Here is a 23,546-nt window from a genome sequence, read left to right as displayed (position 1 = left end):
GTGTGTGTGTGTGCGTGCGGGCCACCCAAGCAGGCCTAATCAGATTGGGAGGATTGATAGTAATAACCCTAGAGGCCAAGACTCTGCTCCCTCTGCTTGGTTGGCAATGCAACTTCTCAGAGCAACCTGTTCTTGACTAATGCTGCTCAGCTCATCCTCTCTCTCTCTCTCCCTCGCTCTCTCTCATTCTCCCCTTTGCTCACAATATGTTTTTTTTTATTCCAAACCTGGTCTGTTTCCAGAAGGACTGATAATGACGCTCATATTTTCATATACACGCAAAAAAAAAAACATTTTTCTTCTCCTATTCCCACCTTCCTCCCCACTTCTCATTCAGACAACCACAACTCTCTCCCCCCCAACCCCCCCCCCCCCCACACACACACACACACACACACACACACTCCAGAAATATATTCATGACAAATCTTAAATAGCAATGTGACAAAGCTCTGTGAATTCAACTGTATTAACATGGAGGAATAACTTAGATCAGACGTCGACGTGCTAAGGCTGTATGAGATGAAGCATTGATAATGCATTCACTATGATAATGCCACTAGTCTGATTATTGTTTTGTAACGCTCACCCATTGCAATATTGGCACGAGAGATTTTTCTTTTATATTAAACACATCTACAATTCTAAAAGTCAATTATAGATCATACTCAGGGGAGGGAGGGGGGGGTGTAAACAATGACTGAGCGTGACTTATTGTACGAGCATCTCCAAATTAGGCCATTTTTTGTAATAAACAAATTTTTATCTCGCTCTTTCAGAAGCAGGACTCGGGGCTTTTGTGAGTCTAAATCTCCAAAGGGGGGGCAGATAGAAAAACATCACTTTGCGCCTCGAGTCAGGAATCGGCCCGGGGTGGAAATGCAATCAAAGGCCCTCTGACAGACTGCTCAATTGGAATAAATCTCTCGAGGCCGGGAGAAATCACAGGCATTGTGCTTGATTATGCCATCTGATTGGATTAAAGAGAATACCTAACTATGCAAGCTGATTGATGGCTCCTTTTGCCTCAGATCAAGGAGGAGTCTGGAGCCCGCGCAGGCCCATTCTGATTACACCTATTCTGATTAATTCAGCCCGAGATCTCCTGTGATTTGCAAAATGGTCGCGCTAATTCCTAAAGCTCCGCCCGAGAATAACAGAGTTGGTGTGTAAGTAAATAATATTTCTAAGGAGGTGTTTTTTTTCTAAAGCCCTATTTGCACAGGATTAGTGAATCAGCGAATGAATTACAGCCCCCCCCCCCCCCGCCCCTATGTGTTTCATAAAACACATTTACCCTGGATAATGAAATTTGCTGAAATCACCGGTGCCCCAGATGGTATTGTATAAGATCAAGATTTTACAATTCATCAATTTCTGATTTAGATTCCACTACTGCCTGCATTGTTCATGACAGGAGGGAGATAGAAATTGTATGTCTAGAGCAGTGATTCTCAAACTTTTTCACATCAAGGACCCCTGATTTAGTACACATTTAATGAAATTTTGTCTCCCAAATCTGAGAATATTTTTATTGTTCGATATGATTTTGTCCAGAATTCCATGACTATCTGTATTGTAGGTAGAGATAATAGTGAAACTATGATCAAAACAGTCATTCTTCTACATTCTCTAATTGTGTTAACTTCTTGTAAATTAAATAATGGCGAAGTTTAACTTCATCAATTTGCTGGGGACCCCCTGGAACGCCCTCGAGGACCCCTGGTGGTCCCCGGACCCCACGTTGAGAACCACTGATCTAGATGGAATAAGATGAAAAAAATCACACGGCAAAAACAAATGACTAAAATGAATTTCGATTCACATGGGACCTCTCTGTCTTCCCCAAAATACAATATGGAACTTTTACTTTACACATTACAGACACGGCAGATTTGAATTAGAATCACTGACAATCTCTGCAGTTATTGCCAATGCCTCGACGTCAGCAGGTAATAGCAGTCCCGCGAGAACAGAGCTTTAGCTGAGACGTGCGGGCCGCACCTGATAAAGCAAAATCGCACCTTTGCAGTGCCAGGATTTGGAGGTTGAAACAGCCCACTTACAGTTTCTGCCAGATGTCCTCTCTTTGCTTTCAACTATCAGGGGCACTCCATTATTGCTGTGTATATAGATGGAAGGCAGCAAGTCTCATATGGCCATAATACTCTCTGCCAGTTGATTTCATTTATCCACACAGTGTATGTGCGCCGCATAGATCAGAGACCCGCTGCCAAATGACTCTATCAGAGTGGGATTGGGTTTTTTATCAATTTCCTGTTAGAGGGATAGAATAGAGCACTTAAAAAATTCTATTAGAGCCCCAACACATGGCTCTTAAGTGCTCGGCGGGGTTTAGGAGGTGACATGGGGAAATTACTAAATTGCCATTTTCACTACAAAATAAATGTCTAAGTGGAGAGATCTTCCTGACCGGCCTCTGCAATTAGGACACGTTATTAATTTCTATTTACGGCCCCTTCATGTTTTATTCCTTTTCCAAACACTTTTCAGAAACGGAATGCTTATTAGTAATTTTCGGACAACTTTTTTCCGCCCAGAAAGCTTTCTTGCGCGTTGATTAAAAGGCTTCGGCGTCAGCCTCCGTATCTGTGTCTCATGCATATGCTTTGGCCGTCTTTGTCAACGCTTGACCTTGAGAGCTTTCCTTTGGATCCTCGGTTTCTCCTCTTCCATATTCCTCCTTTGCTGCCATTTCTGTGTCACGGGGGAAGAAAGATTTTCCTCGAGAAGTGGCGGTTTGCGCTGCACACTCTCCTCAGGGGCAGCAGTCCATTATCTTTTTTGTGGTGGTCAGGACCAACAGGGGGTCTTTTTGATGTGAAATGTGAGCCAACCCTGCGTGTACAAATGGACTTCTGCCTGTGTAGGGAATTCAACCTTCATCCTTCCACTCCTGCTCCTAGTCATACTCATCACCTCACCTTTCTCTCTCCCTTGAAGGTGGACTATATGACTGATGATGCCCTAATTGGAAACGTCACCAAATTAACAATGCCACTTAAACCCCTGGATGAAGAAAATGGATAATAAATGTGTACCTTCTCCAAATAAAACAAACCAGCAGCAGGCCACCATCACCTTTAATTGATGAAAGGCCATAAGCGGGGCTGACAACCAATTCATTTAACCCCCGCTACAGACAAGACAACACAGGAAAGGGAAGAGAAGGGGAAACAAATATCAAATGCTTTTGTCAGGGGCTTAAATTGCATAAACACCATCTGGTAAAGTGATTTAAGAATTTAACAAATTTAGATGCGCCTCCACCCCATTGCACATTACTCCCATCGCCTCGCCACTAACACATGCACACGCTGTGCCAGAGAGTCATTTTCTTTCCCTTTGCCCAGTTTGATTCCTTGACCATTTCAAAATCGGAGCCAACCAGCTATAGCTAATTCGATTAAGGTCAGCGGCGACACAATGACTGCAGCCACGTGACGCACGGTCCTAAGAGAGCGTCTATGGGAATTTGTTGTGCTCAGTGTCATGCAAACGCAGAACCGCGGCCCAACTCATTTTCTTAATGTAGAAGTATATTGTCTGCTAGAGGTATTATTATGCTTCATGGTGGCCAAAAGGAGATGGAACTCCAGGAGGTAATCAGCTAGTCAGACAATACCTTAAAGGGTAACTTCGGTATTTTTCAACCTGGACCCTATTTTCCCATCTTTTTGTGTCTAAGTGACTAAAGGGGACAACAATTTTTGAAATTGGTCCAGTATTGAGCGAGATCGCTTCAGCCGGCAGCCGTGAAATGGGCTGCAATGTAATCCGACGGGGCAAATCGCACCGTCAATGTACGTCCACTAAAAGTGCTTGTTTTTGCCACTGACAGGCTCAGATTGTTATTATAAGTGTCTGACAACATTATGGAAAGGACCCTACAAAGAAATGAAACGTTTTTCTTTACCTTCCACTTAATCCGGTCTGTGTGTAACCAAGTCTCGCTCAAGTCTCGTGAGAGTTGAGTTGTTGCAGGAAGTTACACACAGACCGGATTAAGTGAAAGGTAAAGAAAAGAATTTCATTTCTTTGTCCCCTTTAGTCACTTAGACACAAAAAGATGGGAAAATAGGGTCCAGGTTGAAAAATACCAAAGTTACCCTTTAAAGGGCCACTACCAAAAATATATTTGCACCCATTCAGGTCAACATGTGCACATAAACTCATATTTACACCACAGTACGGCTCCTGGACCTCACTCAACATTTGTTAAAATAATAGAAAATAACAACCACTAATCCTTGCATAAACACCCAGAGTTAGAGATTTCCTGAGTGGTGGTGAGATTTAATCTTTTGCAGTCATATTTTAAAGGAAAATCCACCTTAAAACAGCTATTGGTGATGCACCTTGCATTCCTGGGACAAATTCCAGTTACCTTGGTTAAACCGGTAAATAAATAATAAAATAATCAGAACTTTGAAGCTTAATCATCTGTACATCTGTGAGCTATACTTACTATAAAATTACTTACTATAAAATGTGGTAATCTGGCAGCCAGGAACAGCCAGCAGCCCACTGGTATTTTGGTAATCGGTTCTACAGTGGTCAACCCAATGCATTTCGGGCAATATAATTATGATTGGTATACAGATATCTCTGTGCATGTTGAACCGGACTGCATGTCACAGTCGGTCACCAAAAGGCTTATGGGAAGCGTGGCAATTAGTCCTAGAGCTGATGTGCCCACGTCTGCTGATGTCAGCTGCTGATGTCAGCAAGGACACCGACGATGCCTCGGTTGACCTGTGAGGTTGGAGATGGAGGATGAGGGGGAGGGCGCTCGAAATGGACAGGCAATAGCTCACCAGCAGACGTACTGAATGGCCCCACACAGCTGCCACCCACGGTATAATGGGGGTTAGCAGGCCATGCTGCCTTTCTGATGACTGAGACAGATGCTTTATTGTGCATTTTGATGCCGATGAACACCAATGCATTACTGTCTTCGGGCCAGATCCCTCATCTAGCCCTGGGCTGTCCCTGTGGGGCTTTATAGGCCAGGCATTTTTAAAAGATAATTTTAAAGGTCTTAAACAGAGGGAGCTGCACTGTTCGATGATAAAATGTCAAATCAAGTGAAAAGCAAAACCCTCCGGTTGGACTGTGCCGGCGTTTTGATTTCCTTCTTTTACTCGTTTTCGAAACAGTCCTTGAACCCTTTTTTTTATCGCTTCGCTTACAAGCTTGCCAGATGTGATCCTGCCCAATCACCCCTAATAGAGAAAGAGCTAGAAGAGCCTGTGTAGGAATATCAGCAAGCTGGAGTAAAACCTAAGCTGCAGCAATCACCTCCACATACTTTTTTTTTTTATGTCAAAATCAATTCGGAAGAGCATGCTGAAGTAGCAGCAGTGTTTTTACTGAGTTGCACCTCAACCCATTATGCTGAGGAATTGTCAAGTGAATCACCGGCCTGTGGCGTTACTTAGTACGGACTACAAAGCGTCTCAACTAAAAGGGCCTGGTAGAGTACTAGGTCCTCGGGGGCCTCCGTCGTTCCCCGCCAAGACGGACTTGATCCGGTCTCGCCTTCTGAGATCGCACCCTGTTCCCGAGCCTCTGGTGGCTTTTCATTGAAGGGCAGACCCGAAGCGCGGTATTCGCCTACTGCTTCCTCCCCGGAGAGTGAAACGTTCCATCCTCTCTCTCTCTCTCGCACAAGCAGCTGTCTGAGAGTCGACGGCTTACCACCCACCTCCTCGGGTCTCTGTGGAGAGACGAGGCCGAGGAAATGTGAAGCTTACGTCCATGTTAGAATACGTCGAGCGTCCTGAAAGAAAGATTCTCTGACAATAGTCCACCACGTGTTTCAGAAGTCGCTTATGCCGTTTTAGATTCATTTCAGAGTGTTTATTGCGTTAATGGGTTGCTCTGGACACTTTCTTTTGATGCAGTCCTGCTTTCATAAACACTTAGTGAGCCACATTTCCTGACGGGCCACATTTGTTGGTGGGCAAGCATCTCCCTGAGATTTTTTTTTTTAAAGGCATACAAATCCTCTAACACAGCATTTCATCTCAGCAAGGTGCGGCCCTCTGCTTCTATTTCCCTCCACTACGGTAGGGTAGATTGCAGTAGTCTGCAGTCTCACTTGTGTAAGCATTATGCTTTTCCGCCTAAGTACCCAGTTACACTGTAGCAATTCCAGATTAGGCGGCCAACAAACTGCAACTCCAGAAAGTTGGCTGGTGCTTTGCTCATCATTTTACACTTAACCCACCAGCAGATGCTCTCCAGGTATCGCCTAAGGGCTTCTCTGGCATTCTGTTGCATCTGTTGTGGCCATTCTTTTGCCACAGTAGGGCCAACTATGGGCCTCTATTGGTTTCTACTATGTCAGTGCAACCCACCCTTCTCCCATTACTTTGCCTTCAATGTTTTTTTCATGAAATATACAACTACCAATACCACTACTGCTACTACTATTGGTACTGCTACTGCTGCTACTACCACTACTACTGCTAGTGCTGCGACTACTACCACTACTAGTAGCCTACTACTACTACTACTACTATTACTAGTACTACTAATACTACCACTACTACTACTACTACTACTACTACAAACCATGCTGGTGAATGTTTTGTCCTTCAACTTCTCGCCTTTGTAAGTTGAACCCAAGTTTCAGTTTAGAAAGGCGAGGCGTTACAAAGCTGTCTCGATGTTGGTTGATTACTTGTGACAAATGTTATTTCGGTTCTTGCCACACAAAATGTTCCCTTTGTAAATAGACTGTAAAACTGTTTTCCCCCAGCCATACACTGTTGTATTAGTCCAGTCGCCTTTGAGGAGGCTGCACAATTATTTTTCTCTTGATGGGCTGTCTTTATTCCAGGCAAAAGCTGCCCACACCATATGACAATAGTTTCTCCCAGTATCTCTTCAAGCAGTAGCCGCACTCGCCTCTCAGTGCAACGTCCGGCGTGTGTGGTGGTACTGTACATATGTGCATGTGTGTGTATGTGCGTGTGTATGTGTGCGCGTGTGCTTATGTTTATCTCTGTACTGCCTTTGGTTCCCTTTGATTTCCCTTAAGCCTTATGTCTTTTGTCATGTTCTGGTCTTCTGAATGCTTGCTTATGGGTGTCATTTGTTTTCTCCCCCCCCCCCCCCCCCTTGCCCCACTCCCTCCCTGCCTCCTCCCCCATTTCTCCTTTTATTTGCATGCCGTTCCTCCTGTTCCACACCTCCCTCCACCACCGCCACCATCTCCTCTCCTTGTGTGCTCAGACACTGCGCCCAGCACAGAACCCGCGGCACATGGTTGGTATCTCTTCTTTCCTCCTTATGTCTCTTTTTCTCTTTTTTTTTATCCCGCCGCTGCAGCATGCCCACTGTTACTGGTGCACAGTAGTCATTATTGTACCACGCTGCCTACCCTGGGAATGTCAGCTGTGTGCCTGGTGACAATGATGCATTGATTTCAATGATCGGTCTATGGAGAACAGAGAGCACCTGGCACATAATAGAGTCACGCTGCAGTTTGTTTATATCATGTAATTTGTGTCACAACGTTGTTTTTCAGACATTGTCATTGCTACGAACCAGACTCGGTACAACTAGCCTGACATAACCTAACCGCCACTGCATTATCCACTTTCTCAAGGGCTTCTCACTCTCTTCTATGGAGTCGCACTTGTGAGAGTTATGTGACTGCGTTCACACAAGATAAACCTCATGCCCTCGTTTTGATTAATGCAAGTGCACAAGATGCACATCATTCCTTCATTTTGGTTATTTCATACGCACATTTTCATTATTTTGTGCGCACAGTTTCATACTCTGTGCCCGGAAGTTCATAAAATGTGCTCCTTTTTATAAACTGTGTGCTCAATTTAGCTCCATCAGCAACTTTTAAACTGATTTCTCTCACTTGTCATTATTAGTTGAATTTCTTTGATTGCATTGGTTTATTTAGTTTAGTCTGATATTTTGTTGAACAAAGATAGTTGAATGAGACTTTCAATAAGGTATAATTTATAGATTTGCTTGCCATGCAACAATTGAAAAGGATATTGAGAGCTAATGGGCAGTACCATCGTCAGTATGGAGACTGGAGGGATGTTATAGAGCATCTGTTAAGAAGTGGAACCCTTACACCAAAGTATGATTTAACTCTTTACCATGTATATACCTATATATGCCTATTCACTGCAATGAAAAAGTTGAGTTTCACCTGTCCTATCTACTTGTGCTGACGTCACATACCAGGTGACAGTGAAGCCTATATATAGGACGAATTAACATTTTAATTTGACCTGATGAAGATCCATCATGAATGGAAACGTCTTAACCCAGCACCCACTGTTGATGTGCGTATAGTTCATTCTTAGCTGAATGTGATAGAGCATCTCTCAACAAACTCTCCAGCGGCAAGTCTCACAAAAGGGGTTGGTGCAGTTATCTATTTGCACACTTTTTATGCAACTCAAGCGCACGTTTTATATATCATGCGCACACAATAGTATGTCATGCGCATGAGTTAATGCTTCATATTCCCACAGTCACTGTCAATTGCACCAAGCTGAGAGGCTACAGCTAGCAGAGATACACATGAAAGCTGACATAAGGCATGAACCTGTGTCACGAATGTTCCACATTGGTATTATAAAGCGTGCATTCATACATTATGAATGTTTTATTGACTGGGCTTAATTGTTGGCATCACATATTGGAAGTTTCTTATTTTCTGGGTCCACAATTTCCTAATAATTTCCTAGAAAGGAACTGTTAATTTCTTAGGAAGTTTCCTGGAAAGAGCCATGAAATGATGTAGTAGTTCTATAGAAAATATCAGCAGACTGGTGGAGTCAATAAGATACTGAACATTTCTAAAAGAGTTTCCTGGAAAGAACTGCAATACTATAAACTATTTACTGGAAAAATGATAGGCAGAGGTCAAAGTCATTATTCATATAATCATATAATATAGTTATTTGTTGAATTCCTTCCTCTAATTTCTAATTTTCTATATAAATACTACATAATTTCATAGTTCTGTCTTGGAAACTCCAAAAGGACTTCGAGGAACTTACCAACTACCAACTACCATTGAACTCTTTCTCTATTTTCCCCTATAATTAGTACAGAATTTCATGGTTCTTTCCAGGAAACTACCTGAGAAATTAGCAGTTCTTTTCTAGGAAATTATTAGGAAATTGCGGACCCAGAAAATAAAATGCTACTGTTTCTTTTTATGTCCCACCACCATGGTACATGGTGGGACAGTACAGTCTGTCTGTGTGTGTAGACACATTCTTATGAACACAATACCTCAAGAACAATACATGATAAAAACTTCATAGTTACACCAAAAGGTAAAGAGTAGATAATCTCATTAGATTTGGGAACACCTTGTTGCACTGTTGCCCCAGCTGTTATGTCTATCCCGGGCCGATAATCAGTTTGTAAATGTTAATCTTAATTTACTGCGGGGATGCATCATGCATGAAATTTATATTCATTGGAAGTTTTACTGTTTGGCCTGAAGTCAGATTCCGCTAACACAGTGTAGTCGCAGAGCTGGAGTCAAGATTGCTGACATCAAAAGGGCAATTATTCAATTTTCTTCACATCTTCTGTTTACAGTAAAGGTAAATGTAGCAGGGGTTTCAGCAGCTGTTGTATAATTGAGCGTTCAAGTAGTTCACCGCCATTTCCAAGTGCCAAGTCACAAAGGCAACGCTAACCACGCAGTCTGCCCGCAACTGTGATGTATCATTTGGAGTGACTATAAAGCCCGGAATATTCTGCAATTTCCCGCTATTCATAATGTATTTGAAAAAGGAAAAAGAACATTGGCGAACAAGACCAGATAAAGGGATTTTCACAGCGGATTGATGTAGATGGGATTTTATTAATATGCATACATATATGCTATTTGGAGAACGAACATTAGCGGGAGAGTCGGGTGTTATAGTGAATATTTCAATATATTAACACACTCTCACTTCTTCTATAAGGCTTATGCTGGTGTAAAATATGGTTTTGCCGTGGAAATAATATCAGACCAGTGTTGCAATTTTTGTGCCAGCTGCCAGATCATGCTCGACCTGTGAAATGCTTTCTTTTACACATATGGAATGGTATTACATATGGTATTCCCATGATGTTGGGTAGATTAGTAAGGATTTGTGTGCATGTTACTCTCAAAGCTACTGGAAAAGTAAAGCCAAGACCACTGCAGAATGTCATTAACTAACAATTTTTGGAACGTCTCCATTGGCGATGAATAGGAAATTGGCTCTGTGGAGATTATGACATTACCCAGGGTCATTTTCAGCAATGGGTCCATTTTTTTCGGCTTGGAACAGTTAGCACCGCTCGGAAATAAAGTTCAATTAGATGGAAAAGCTCATTAAAGATTCTCTATTTTAATTAGACTCCATCCTCACATTGTCATTTGTTAGCTCCAGTGTCTTTTGATGACATTACAGATGTGGGGTTTTGGGAGAGTTGGTTGTCTTTGTAAATCGTGACCTTATAATTATAAGGTTCCATCTTACATTTGGGGACAAAATGAATTATTCATATGCAAGTTGTTTACAAGTATGTATTCATAGTTCTTTGTGGCTGAAGTTCAATTTTTAAAAATGTGTATTTATGTGTTTAATATGCGCTTTGTATGGGATATGAAAACTTTCATGCTCAATATCTTCAAACAACTCTTAATGCAGGTAGAACCGTATAAGTCCGAGCTCACAAAATATTGATCAAACTGCCTGCATCAAAAGGAATGACATTTGAATTCTTTCTCATGGTGAATTTTCCCTTTAAGGTTAAAACGGCTTTGTTCTGAAAATAGCCCAACGGCTTTTTTCACTTCCAGCAAGATAAACACAGATTATAGAGCAAGTAGGGCAGGCGGTGGGAGGTGTGTGTGTGTATCTGTGTTTGATCAAGGTCAGAGTTTCAATGCTTAAACCTAGTGTTAATAGATGGTAATGACTTGTGTATATCTCATAATCTATAGTTTATTAACTTATCCATCAGTTCCTGGACTAGATCCATTCCCTCTCTGAATGAAATTGGGATATTGTCTTCATAATTTATTCGAGGCTATATTTAACTCTCTAGACTGTAGCTGTTATTTCTATCCATGACTTGCAGTGACTCCAGTGTTCTGCTGACGCTGCCATATTGACTCCTAAACAGCGTTCCATTAGAACCACAAGCAGAGTCCTCGTCTGAAAAGGAAAGATATTTAAAGAAAGACTGAAGTCCTTGGAGGATGTGACCCTTACTTTCTGCCACCATCATAGCTGGCACCAGATAAACTCCCTGGTCTGTTGTTTCTTGATATCTACATAACCTGCTATATCTTATTCACAACCCCTCTTTGTATTCCGGTGAAAGGCGAACAAAAGTACTATGCATTTCGGTGTTTCACTTCAGGGTGGGTGAAACTATCCAAAAGTCCTTCATCTTAAGGAGAAAAAGTTGTTTCTGATTATTGGGCAGGTAGGATAACGTTACTTTTCTAAGTTATCAGTGGGCAAACAATGACATTTCACCCCCTTCACCCTAACATGATTTTTGTTTGGTGTATTTCTCTTCTTCCTGTGGATAACTGGCAAAACGTAGACAACTTACCATCACATTGACATATTTCCAGCAGCTACAATAGAGTTTAATGGGAGAAAACTATTTGCAACCATCTAAACAATTAACAGTAAACTTCAGGTTTTGCTGTTACTCCCTTAGAATCAAAGAGCAAGAGCTTGTTTCTGGACTCACCATTTTGTACTGACATACGGGGAGAAATCCATCGTAGAAGAGGCAGAGAGACCAATTTCTTCACTGACAGTAGCCTCAATAGACCAGGATGCAATGTTTTGAGTAAAGGGTGCAACTCCCACTCTCTTGCTGTTACTATTGCAACGAGTCTGGGTGAATTCTCTGGGGTACTTTGAAACTCCTTTCTGGGAAATGTAGCAAATGAAGTAGAACTAACTGAAGTAGAAGTAGACGATTCAGGTTGATGGAAAATGGATACACCAAAAAGGCAAATTACAACAATTGATCACAAACAAACAAAATACTAAATTGTCTGCATAGTTTACAAGTTGGTAACATTTCAAATGGGGCTGCGCTGTGAACAAAATGAAATGAATGGTCCTGACTTACCTTTGACAATAGCCCATTCAGCAAAACATGGCAAGAGCAGCTCAAACATTGCAAATGATGAATTTTGAGTCGAATAGGCTACTGCCGTTCTGCCAACAGGCTTGAACCCTCACACACACACACACACACACACACCCCATCCCCACCCCGCTGTTGTGGTCGTTGCGACGCCTCTGTCTCCACACTTATCTGCAGCGAGCTCCTACCCTCGGCATGTAGCTTAGCAACAAGCTGGTTAAGGAATAGGCTAAATTGGCGGGGGGTCGGGTTGGGTTGGATTGGGTGGAAATACACTGGGAACGAGTTCGTTCCCGCCGAAGACTACGGCAGCTGATTTCACTGATTAGCACCGCTTTGACCATAGAAGAGGCAGTAATCGGCGAAATCAGCTGCTGTAGGGATTGACTGGGATAAAAATCTCTTGGGTCTCGATGGCACATGCTTCCAGACTACTGGACTAGAGAGTGTTGGAAAGTAACCAGTGTTATTAATACCTCAGAGACAGTCCCCATTATCCCCCAGAATCCGTTTTATTGGCCAAGGAAGTTTGCCCATACCAGGAATTCTTGGTGCATTCTGAGTGTTTTGAACACCGCAGGGGGAAGAGAAGAAGTATGTATCAGCATCACATCGCCTCTTTTGTGCAGCCTTCAGTACCTTGGCAGGCATTTCTGGTCGTCTTGGGTCAAAGAGATCAACTGCTTATCAGTGTGTCAGCCAGGATTTACGTTGTCAGCTTACTGTGAAAAGTGCTTTGTTTACCTGCACCATTATGAATATCTTGTCACTGTTTTCTTTTTTGACAGTAAATGAATCAGACGTCTTTGGTCTTCTACTTCATTCTGCATGTAGCGGTTTTTGAGGAGAATCTCGATCCTCTGATCCCCTTCATCTGGTCGACTGCCTCCATTTCGTGCTCTTCTTCCTCCTTTTTCTCTGTACACATCCGCTCTGGCCCGATCCATCATTCTTCACAATCATTTCCAAAGAGGATGATTGAAAGTTCTTCGCTCACACACACACAGTCATTTGATCATGTCTTTGTTCACTGTGTCAAAACCAGCACTTTTCACTCTGGTGTCTGCAAACTGTAGCCCCCCCCCCCCAGTTGTTTGATTGTGTGCCTTATATATGCCTAATTGGATGAATTGCGAAAAACACATTCAAAAGATGTCAGCCGTGAAACGAGTCTTAAACAGAAGGTACAGAAAGTCCAAACCAAAGATTTTACCTTCACTGGTATTTGACCTCATGATTGAAATTGAAATGGAATTTCAAGAGCTCCATGTTCTCTTTTTCTCCGTTTCTTAAAAAGGTGGAGCATTTTGGCTCCCATTTCAGGAATTAAATTGTTTGTTGGAATTGTCTGTCATTAACTGTGGCACTTCAATGTTCACCTTGATTGGACTGCCGTGATGTCAACAGATGTACTGAACATCCAATATGCAATCTGAGGCTTTGGTAGTTCTACATTTTGCTGATGAACTTAGATATCCAACTAGACAAAAACCCAGCAATGAAGTTTTGCAGTGCCCTGAAAAAAGCTACATGTGTGGCTTAGAAAATAAAAGGAATACACAAAGTTTTTATCCACCATGCTAACACTTTAGCATGCGCTATGTCAAGTGATAGTAGGCTCCATGCTAACAGTTTAGCTTATACTATGTTGAGTGATAGTACACCGCTAGCATTATCCAAAGAGGACAGACTTTTTAATTTAAAAAAAAAAGTTGTTATTATATGAATTGTACATTTCTAAATTTTAAAAGTCATTAACTCAACAAAGCTGATGTACACAGGTTTATTTCTGGAACTATTTCAGGCAAGTAACCATGTATTCATCCACAGAGTAGTGATTTGTCTCCCATTGCTCACCACCTTCATTTCCTGTGGAAAAAGCAATGTTTCTAATTACAACTAAGACAAAACTAGGTGTTAAAACTTTGTGATAAAACTAAAAATTAACTAAAACTATCTTGTAAAAATAGAAATAAACAAGCAAGAAATACCACACCCACACTGTAAACTAACCCTAACCCTAACTAAAACTAATCTGAAATTGAAATAAAAATTTAAAACTGTATACAAATAAAAACAAATTAAAAATTACAAATTACAATTACTTTCTCTGGCAAACAGAGAAAGTAGTCCCTGTAGTTCAAAACAGTACATTATTTTAGAAGCATATTTCATGTAAATTTTGCCTGTCTCCTACACAAAACTGCCAGACTTGGTCACACATCATTGAAGATTACGTACCATTTTAGATAATGCTAGAGGCTTATCACTCAACATAGTGTATGCTAAAGGAGGTACTATTTCAGGTGAGTAACCACGTATTCATTGGCTGTGCACTGGGGGACACAGGGATGATTTTGGTGTCTGTGCTCATCTCTGAACAGGTCAATGTGGGACACTCTCCAAAATATTGGTAAATTCCCTTAAGCAAATGCTTATTCATGTCTATCTTTCACTCTCCCTGACAAACCCCTCAGCCAATGTTTGACACCAAGCCAGAGCCTGGCGGAAAAGGGTCGGCACGAACCGCCTGGCTCGACGCATCCTCTCCAACGCTGTCGCCATGGTGATGCCCCCGCTTGTCGTGACTAAAAGAAAGAAGCCGAGCGGCTATAGAGCTCGAAGCCTCTCCCCAAGATTGAACATTTCCCTCTAAAATAGGCCAGGGACAGGGAAGGAGGCGTGGAGGGCAGGAGGAAACAAATTAAGCTTGCAGCCGAGAAAAGAAGAGGCTCTGAGATGTAATGGCAGTGGACTGGAGAAGTGGGTGTTAAGATGTTTTGTTCTTGTAAATTAAGCCTTTGCCCCGGTGCTAGAAAGAGAGACATATCAGACGTTAGACACTGGCCAGGCTCTCATGTCTCTAATGAACACCACAGCCCAGAAACTGGCAGCTCAGAAGTATTGACTGGTTTCATTCTGCATGTAGATCAACACCACTGCAGTCCCCTGTTGCCCTCTTCACTCTAAGCATGTAGAATTCATTCCAGAGCATCATTAGCAGCAGCATGCAGATGACATGACATGTTCTCCCACTGATGACAGCTGTGATCATACAGTTCAAGATGTAAAGCCTTCTTCATGTGTTGAAAGGATGTTAAATATGTAAAAAAAAAAAAAACATGATGTACAAAATTGATACATCCACGAAGCAATAGCATATGCAGAAACTGCATCCAGGCTTTTGCTTTGTCACCACCTAACCAGTTGCATTAGCTTGTTTCCAAAACATGCACAACAGCGATGCACATTTCTGACCCAGCGTTTTGGCGCTGGATATTCGCGCAGCGCTTGCTCTTTCATCTCCCTCCCATCACCCCTCTCTTAATGAAAGGGCATGTTGGTGGAAGATGTCAGTTGCATTAGCTGATGGCTAGCTGCACCAACTAATTTCCTATCCGGAGAGGTGAGCGCGTCTGGAAAGGACACACCTGCCAACACGGCTGTCAGCAAGCGTGTGAAGGTAGTGGGATAATTGAGCCGAGCTCAGAGATCTAATAGCGGAGAGGAATACAGCAGTATAATGGCCACTTTGCTCACAGTGGGACTGTGGCAGGTGAAGCAGAAGACTTTTCTCTTTAATCCAAGGACTAAGATGTCACATTTGGATGCCATTAAAAAGCCAAGGCACTCATTAAATGACAAGGACACAACTTGCCAAATTACCACCAGGTGCAACAAACCATGTAGTCATTGTTTCTTCAGTGTGTAGCTGAGTTGCCAGTCTTTCCATTGACTCTTGGATTACTGCTTTAAAGCAATCAACTTTGGAGGGCATGCTTGTTGGTATAGGGGGAGCTGTGTGTGTGTGTGTGTGTGTGTGTGTGTGTGTGTGTGTGTGTGTGCATAACACATGCATGTAATTTGCATGTTTGTGCGTGGCATGTGTGATGAGTGGGGATATGATGGGGAAGGGCATGTCTGTGAAAGCGTGTGTTGGTATGTGTTACCTGAACGTATGTTGCATGGTTGTGTGTAGCCTACATTGCTTGACAAGTGGCAGCATTTCCACAGAAGTCATGGGTCACTGGTTGCTTCACAGGAATATACCAGAATGTATTTTACGACTTGTTTCACGCATTCATTTCAGTAGCTGGTGGTTTTCAGCCCAACTGGAGTGGAAACCAGACTGTCCACACCTTCAGAAAAACAACATTAAACCAGGAACAAAGAACATTTTTAGGTCATGGAAGTGCTCTGACTTCTCTAAAAAAGTCACTGAAAGGTCATGGAACATTCCATCAGGGCCACGGAGGGAACCCTTCACTTCACATGCGTGTGCGTCTCATCTGCGCACGTAGATGAAGGCGTGTTTGTATTCAAGGCTGGCACTCTATGGTTTGAGCCCACCTTTGGGGCTCTCTTCAAGCGAGGCACATATGCTGCATTAATTAGTTTGAGACTCACAACCTATTAAGACAGGTGACAAAAACGTGGGTCCCCCCCTCCTCCAAAACCTCTTTTCCCTCTCATAACTCATCTCCTGCTGAAAGTTAAGCGAACCACTGAGGCGATGTCTGGATTTCACATGCTGGACTAGACAGGGAAGCGTAATCAGTAGTGATGGTTGCTAGCGACAGGGCAGATAAGGCTGGCGTGCTCTTGGGCTACATTCACACTGCAGCTGAAAGTGTCCCAATTCAGATTTTTTTTCACTCACATATCACACAAATCTGATGTTTTGAAAATAGAATCCCGAGATACGAGACCTGTATTTGAATGCTCAAATCAGAATTTGTATTGTGGCTTAGCATTGCCATTACAAGAAGTCAATCTTGCATCATCAATTTGAGACAGTTGTCATAATTTTGGCACAAACAGCAGCTTGACTGAGCTAGCATTAGCATGGAGTACAACGAAACACACCACAATGGAAAGAAAGCCGAATACAGAACTTGAATGGATAGAACGGTCTTTCACATTCAAATCAACCTTCCTGGATGGTTGGAGCGGCGGCCATTTTTATGTGTACCGTTGGGCTAGCTTCCGTATGAACTGACTTACGGCAAGCCGCTGAGGTGAGAGGTTTTGCAGCAAGGACCAAAGTAGTGGACAACTGGCACTGCAGCTGAATTAAATTGTCACTCACAAGTTGCTGCTGTGTTTATAGTTGAGTTAATCTCAGTTCCAGCTGATGTCCGTTAGCTGTTTGAAGTTAGCAAACGCTAACTTTTCTTCTCTACTAAAAGTAGGCTAAGCTACATTAGTTTATGGTATTTAAGGGGATATATTAAGTTAAAGATACCTGTCTGATGATGTTTACCAGCTAGGTTTGCTAATATGCAATGTGAGCTAGCGAGATCTTTGATAATCTTTGATAATGCTATGTTAGCCTTGTCGCAAAAAGCAGGTTTCAGTAGAGTTTTGACAGTTTGCAAAGCACTCGTGCAACAGACACACCTGTACTTCTCAAGCAAGTGTGACACACTTTACGGCATTAATGCCCAGACTTGCATTCCAATTCCATAGTCGCCATTTTATGCTGTACTAACCAAATTACCATAGTAAACAGTGGAAGGACCGTTCTTTCCATTCAAGTTCTGTGAAGGTATCAATTCAGTCAAAACTCAAAGGCACATACCATAACTGAAATGTGTTGGAAGCAACAAGGGATGTGACGTCTTTTGTTATTGTCACCCTGCGTCCATGCGTCTTTCTGACATTGTCAGTTCATATTGGTATGGGATATGGGTTACATCCTTGAATAAATACAAACAGTCATCCAAAAAATATCTGAGCAGCAATTCAGAAGTCAGCATGAAGGCCTGTGGTGTGAACGTAGCCTCAGTCTGCCCCCCGTCCTTCTCTAATTGGAAATTAGTTGCACCTCCTGAATAAACATCCCCCTCACCTGCATACTCCACACCTCCCACTGACACAACCCACACCAAATGCTCTCTTCCAACGCCTCGGTCTCTCATTTGTGCCATTTTCTTCCCTTATGTGGCACTGAGTCTGGGTGTTGGCAGACAAAGTTGGAGTAAATTATTTGGCAATGATTCCATGAAGCTATTACCAGGGATTTGCATGAGGATATTTCTCCCAAAGAAAGAAAAAATATTTTTCCATCAATAAAACATATTCTCAGTACATTTTGTGTTAAATGTGACAATTTGGGTAGTTCCCAAGCCCAGTTCTGAATGGAGATTATCCATTGTCGCTGGCTTCACTCGTTTTCCGTGGCCCTGATTCAATGCCTCGCCATGAAGTGAGCTGTATGTGGAATAGAGGAGATTTTCTTTTTTTCCCACCAACCATGCATGTAAGCTGAGCTGAATTTCCTTTGAGGTGAGGTTTGGATTAGAGGCTGACACCATGCACTCAACCCTGCTAAAGGATTTCATTATCACTACAGGTTTTTGTGAACAGTTGCTTCACCTGACAAAGCACAAAAAGATTGTGCCACACCACTGGTCCTCAAAGAGAACCAAAATAGCTTGACAAAGCAGGCACACAGGGACCATGTTAACAATACAAAATATTCTGCCAGGCCTCCATCTTCACTCAATGGCACAATCCTTAGCTTTTGTTTTCTTTCGTCTTTTCGGGTAGTTCCATTGTCAAATCTGCGGCATTTAATGACTGCAGTGGCCACCACTTTCTGTGCGACAAAGGTGGCATGTCGCAGAGTAACTCCAGCCTTGAGTTAATCTGCCTTTGAATTACCACTTTACCCGCTGGCTCTGTGGAAATGAAGGATTCTGGTTTGTTAAAACTGACCATGCTCGTCCTCAGACATCGGCTATGTTTACATGCACAGAGAACCTGGTTATTCAAGCAACCCGGTTTTGGGTTGATGCATGTAAACATCATAACTGGGTTAGAATAAGATGGCTGATACTTTAATTATGAGAAACCTTGGTTAAGATACCTGGCTCACTCCCATATGAAATGGGCTACTGTGGCATGGAAACATCTTACTCCTTTCACCTTTGCTTTTCACCGTCTCTCCATGTTGTCTACAGTCTAGCACTACGTCATGTCGGATTTACCATAAATATGAGCTTCCAACTGGGAAAAAAACATTCACATCAGCCTCCTTGTGGTGATTACAAGTATTAAAAGCAACAGTGGCGTCACAAATCGGGGATGTGCGTCAACACAGACGGCAAACCTGGCAGCATATCCACTGATGTCGGCAGTTCAAAGTAGTAAAAATCAAAGTTACCCTTTAATTTCAATAAATGAAATGATTTCAGATGGGGTTCCAGTGAGTTAAACAGGTGAACTTCTTCCAATATGACATGAGTGCGACATAAGTATGAGTACTTTGCCAGACTGAAGATGTTGACATTTGAGTTTCCCTTGGATTGCATCAGGGAGTAGTAGCGCTCCCTGCCAACTAGAGGCACATAGAACTCTACAATGAAGTAATGACAAAATTTGGATCAGAATTGATGGGCATGATGGCAAAAACTAGGAAAACAAGGCCCAGGTTGAAAATAGCCAGAAACATCCTGTAACTGGTTTATTCATGGCAACAGGGGGACTCAGTCACAGGGTATCAAAGGTTCATGTAAACAGCTTAACCTGAATAAGACCTTAACCGGAGTAGGGACAATAACCAGGTTACTCCCATGTATGTAATCGTAGCCATTGTCGCTAGGTGGGACTCCTTTTCCAGGATTAGCCCCTGACAATCCCCACTTCCTTGGCCCGGCTCCTGCGCTCAGTGTTGAGTCTGCTGTGCGCAGAGATCTACACAAAGCCCCTGATGTCATTTCACAGACACACTGTTCTGTCTCATAACACCGGGATGTACACCGTCCTGCCGTGGTTATTACCGATGTGCCAAGGACAGAGGAGACACAGGATTTGACTTCGGGAGTCCATTTTCATCAAGCACGTCTTCCTGAGACTTTGATCTTCAGGAGATTTTACGCTTTTTGTTGATTCTCTCCCACTTACCAATAACAACTAATGTCCCCGTTGTTTCCTTGATACGTTAATCAATGTTTACCACGTACTTTTTGTCAGTCACATCGTGTGACCTTTGCTTACATAACAATCGGTTGTAAAGCACACACACACACACACATATCAGGCTTCTGGCCACCTCTCACTACTGTAAACATAAATCCTGGGGAGTTTGTCAGCCGTTGTTGTAATGACCGAGGCTGGAGGCAGCTCTGTGACGGCGGGATGGGAGGGTTTGGAGGTTTGGAGAGGGGGGGGAGTGATAATCACGCATGAGAGAAGAAAGGGCAGCCTGGTAGAGGGAGAGAAGCTATACTGGGCTTCTTCTTTTCTTTTTTTTCAAACCACTGTCCCCATTAACAGGACTGATGTGCATCTCTGCAACGAGCTGCGAAGTCATTTGGCCTGGGAGCCATAGAGAGTCCTCAATGTGTTAGGATAACTCACTCCCGAGACCACTAAAAGCCATTATTAGAAGGTGTTTATCGAGCTAGCCATGGCCTAGATACAGCTTAATATCCTGAGAACAGTTAAGCCCATAATTATATTACATTTTGGATGAAGACTGGCCATGATTAGATAAATGATGAATAGCTCCATCAGAAAAAAAACTAGGTGTGAGGTTCCCCAGGAGACAATGCACTATTGGCTTATTTTTGCAAGGAGTTACAACATTTGCTATCCTTTTCATGGACCAGACAGGGTGGAAAAAAATGGTATTCATTACGTGCACAATAGCTTTACAATACACGAGGACAGACAAAAAGAACTACTGCAAAAAGTTCTGTGTTAATTGACATTATTTTCAGCTTTCCTGCAATCTCATAATGGTTTTGCTTTGTCACTTGCTTTAATCATAGCATTGTATGCGCCCAAATGGGCTGGAAAAGGAGAGATCACCCTCTGTCCGCTGTTACCAAGGTATCCAAGCGCAACTGTTTTCCAAGCCATTTCAATTGGCAGTAATCCTCGAGTTCTCGTTTTCAACATTACATATGACTTTGAGATGAGTTTTGTTGCTGAGTTGTTTTTTTCATTTTAACTCTGTTTGGAGCTATATAAATATAAAGTAATTAGTCTGTTAATATGTTTAACTTAAAAATTTAAAAAACCCTGAAAGCAGCCCAAGAGGTTTGCTGCCAGGAACTGAGATGAAATTAAATAGTGCTGATATGTTGCTGTCAGTAGTCAACGCTTTGGCATAAATACTAATTAGTGTGCTTGCCGTAGGCAGAGCACACTCTTACTATCTTGCATACTTATTATTCTTTTTAGTGCGCTTGCCGTAGGCAGAGCACACTCTTATTATCTTGCATACTTATTATTAGTGTGCTTGCTGCAAGCAAAGCACACTCTTATTGTTACTGTCGGCCATTTTGTTTATTATTAGTGTGCTTGCCGTAGGCAGAGCACACTCTTATTATCTCACATACTTATTAGTGTGCTTGCCGTAGGCAGAGCACACTCTTATTGTTACTGTCGGCCATTTTGTTTATTATTATTTTTATTAGTGTGCTTGCCGTAGGCAGAGCACACTCTTATTATCTTGCATACTTATTAGTGTGCTTGCCGTAGGCAGAGCACACTCTTATTATCTTGCATACTTATTATTATTATTTAGTGTGCTTGCCGTAGGCAGAGCACACTCTTATTATCTTGCATACTTATTAGTGTGCTTGCCGTAGGCAGAGCACACTCTTATTGTTACTGTCGGCCATTTTGTTTATTATTAGTGTGCTTGCTGCAAGCAAAGCACACTCTTATTATCTTGCATACTTATTAGTGTGCTTGCCGTAGGCAGAGCACTCTTATTATCTCACATACTTATTAGTGTGCTTGCCGTAGGCATAGCACACTCTTATTATCTCACATACTTATTATTCTTATTAGCGTGCTTGCCGTAGGCAGAGCACACTCTTATTATCTTGCATACTTATTAGTGTGCTTGCCGTAGGCAGAGCACACTCTTATTATCTCACATACTTATTAGTGTGCTTGCCGTAGGCAGAGCACACTCTTATTATCTCACATACTTATTATTAGTGTGCTTGCCATAGGCAGAGCACACTCTTATTATCTTGCATACTTATTATTAGTGTGCTTGCCGTAGGCAGAGCACACTCTTATTATCTTGCATACTTATTAGTGTGCTTGCCGTAGGCAGAGCACACTCTTATTATCTCACATACTTATTAGTGTGCTTGCCGTAGGCAGAGCACACTCTTATTATCTTGCATACTTATTATTAGTGTGCTTGCCGTAGGCAGAGCACACTCTTATTATCTCACATACTTATTATTAGTGTGCTTGCCGTAGGCAGAGCACACTCTTATTATCTCACATACTTATTATTTTTTTCCGCCAAAAAGTTTGGCACGCTACTCCTTCTACAGTTTTTACAGTACATACACATGTGAGACATCAAAACGTGCGGCTCATTGAGGAATCTTGTGCTATTACTTTTCTAAGAGATCCCTCATAAGGTTTTTGAGATATTAAGGATTAAATGCCATTTTAGACGCAATACACACACATTGTAAAATGATGAGAACCATGTACTACAACTTTAATACTACATACACATATTATACATCAAACCCTTCAGCTACTTCTGCTCTCACTCACAATGTCAATATATAAGCGATGCGATGTATAGTTTTTGAGATATTAACTTTTGTTTGACACTAGTGTTCCACTCTTTTTCTGTTTCTGCTGCTCTCTTACACATGCAGCTCTTCTGCTTATTTCACTCTTCTCCATTTCAACATGTCTTTTACATATTTTCATACCTTTTTTACTTCTTAGTATTATTACATTTTAGTACATTTCTAACATTATTACTTGTCACTTTCTTACTTTCTGTTTTTTTCTACTGAATATATACCTACTCTTCATACTATTCATACTTGTACCTTCCAGCTTTTCACATAAGCCTTCCTACTCTTCCTACCAACTGCACATTTTTATACCTATTTTACTTATTAGTATTATTACATTTTAGTACATTTCTAACATTATTACTTGTCACTGCCTTCTTACTCTTCATACTACTAGTACCTTCCAGCTTTTCACATAAGCCTTCCTACTCTTCCTATCAACTGCATATTTTTATACCTTTTTACTTCTTAGTACTGTTACATTTTAGTACATTTCTAACATTATTACTTGTCACTTTCATATTTTCTGTTTTTTTCTACTGAATATATACCTACTCTTCATACTCTTCATACCTGCTATTCATACTCCTTGTACCTTTCAGATTTTACAAAATAGTCTTCCTACTATCTCCTTCCACCTTTTACACATAAGCCTTCCTACATATTTTCTTACTATTGTACTTGTTACTATTATGAAATTTTAGTACATTTCTAACATTATTAATTATCACTTTGACACTCATTACAGCTCCTTCACAGAAGTGTTTTAAACTGCCACATTTCTCACAGTTTTAA

General features: G+C 41.8%; 1 protein-coding gene across 1 annotated transcript in view; it reads left to right on the top strand.

The window, feature by feature from the left end:
* Positions 1–23,546, top strand: part of cadm1a (cell adhesion molecule 1a) — a 366,432-nt gene that overhangs the window by 332,067 nt on the left and 10,819 nt on the right. Inside the window, exon 10 of the mRNA XM_078286385.1 lies at positions 7,264–7,296. Coding sequence (XP_078142511.1) covers positions 7,264–7,296 — 33 coding nt within the window. The remainder of the gene's footprint in view (positions 1–7,263; positions 7,297–23,546) is intronic.

Source organism: Centroberyx gerrardi, chromosome 11 (assembly GCF_048128805.1).
Source record: "Centroberyx gerrardi isolate f3 chromosome 11, fCenGer3.hap1.cur.20231027, whole genome shotgun sequence".
Lineage (NCBI taxonomy): Eukaryota > Metazoa > Chordata > Actinopteri > Beryciformes > Berycidae > Centroberyx > Centroberyx gerrardi.
The sequence above is the reverse complement of the archived record's forward strand: the minus strand, read 5'-3'. Positions and strand labels throughout refer to the sequence as shown.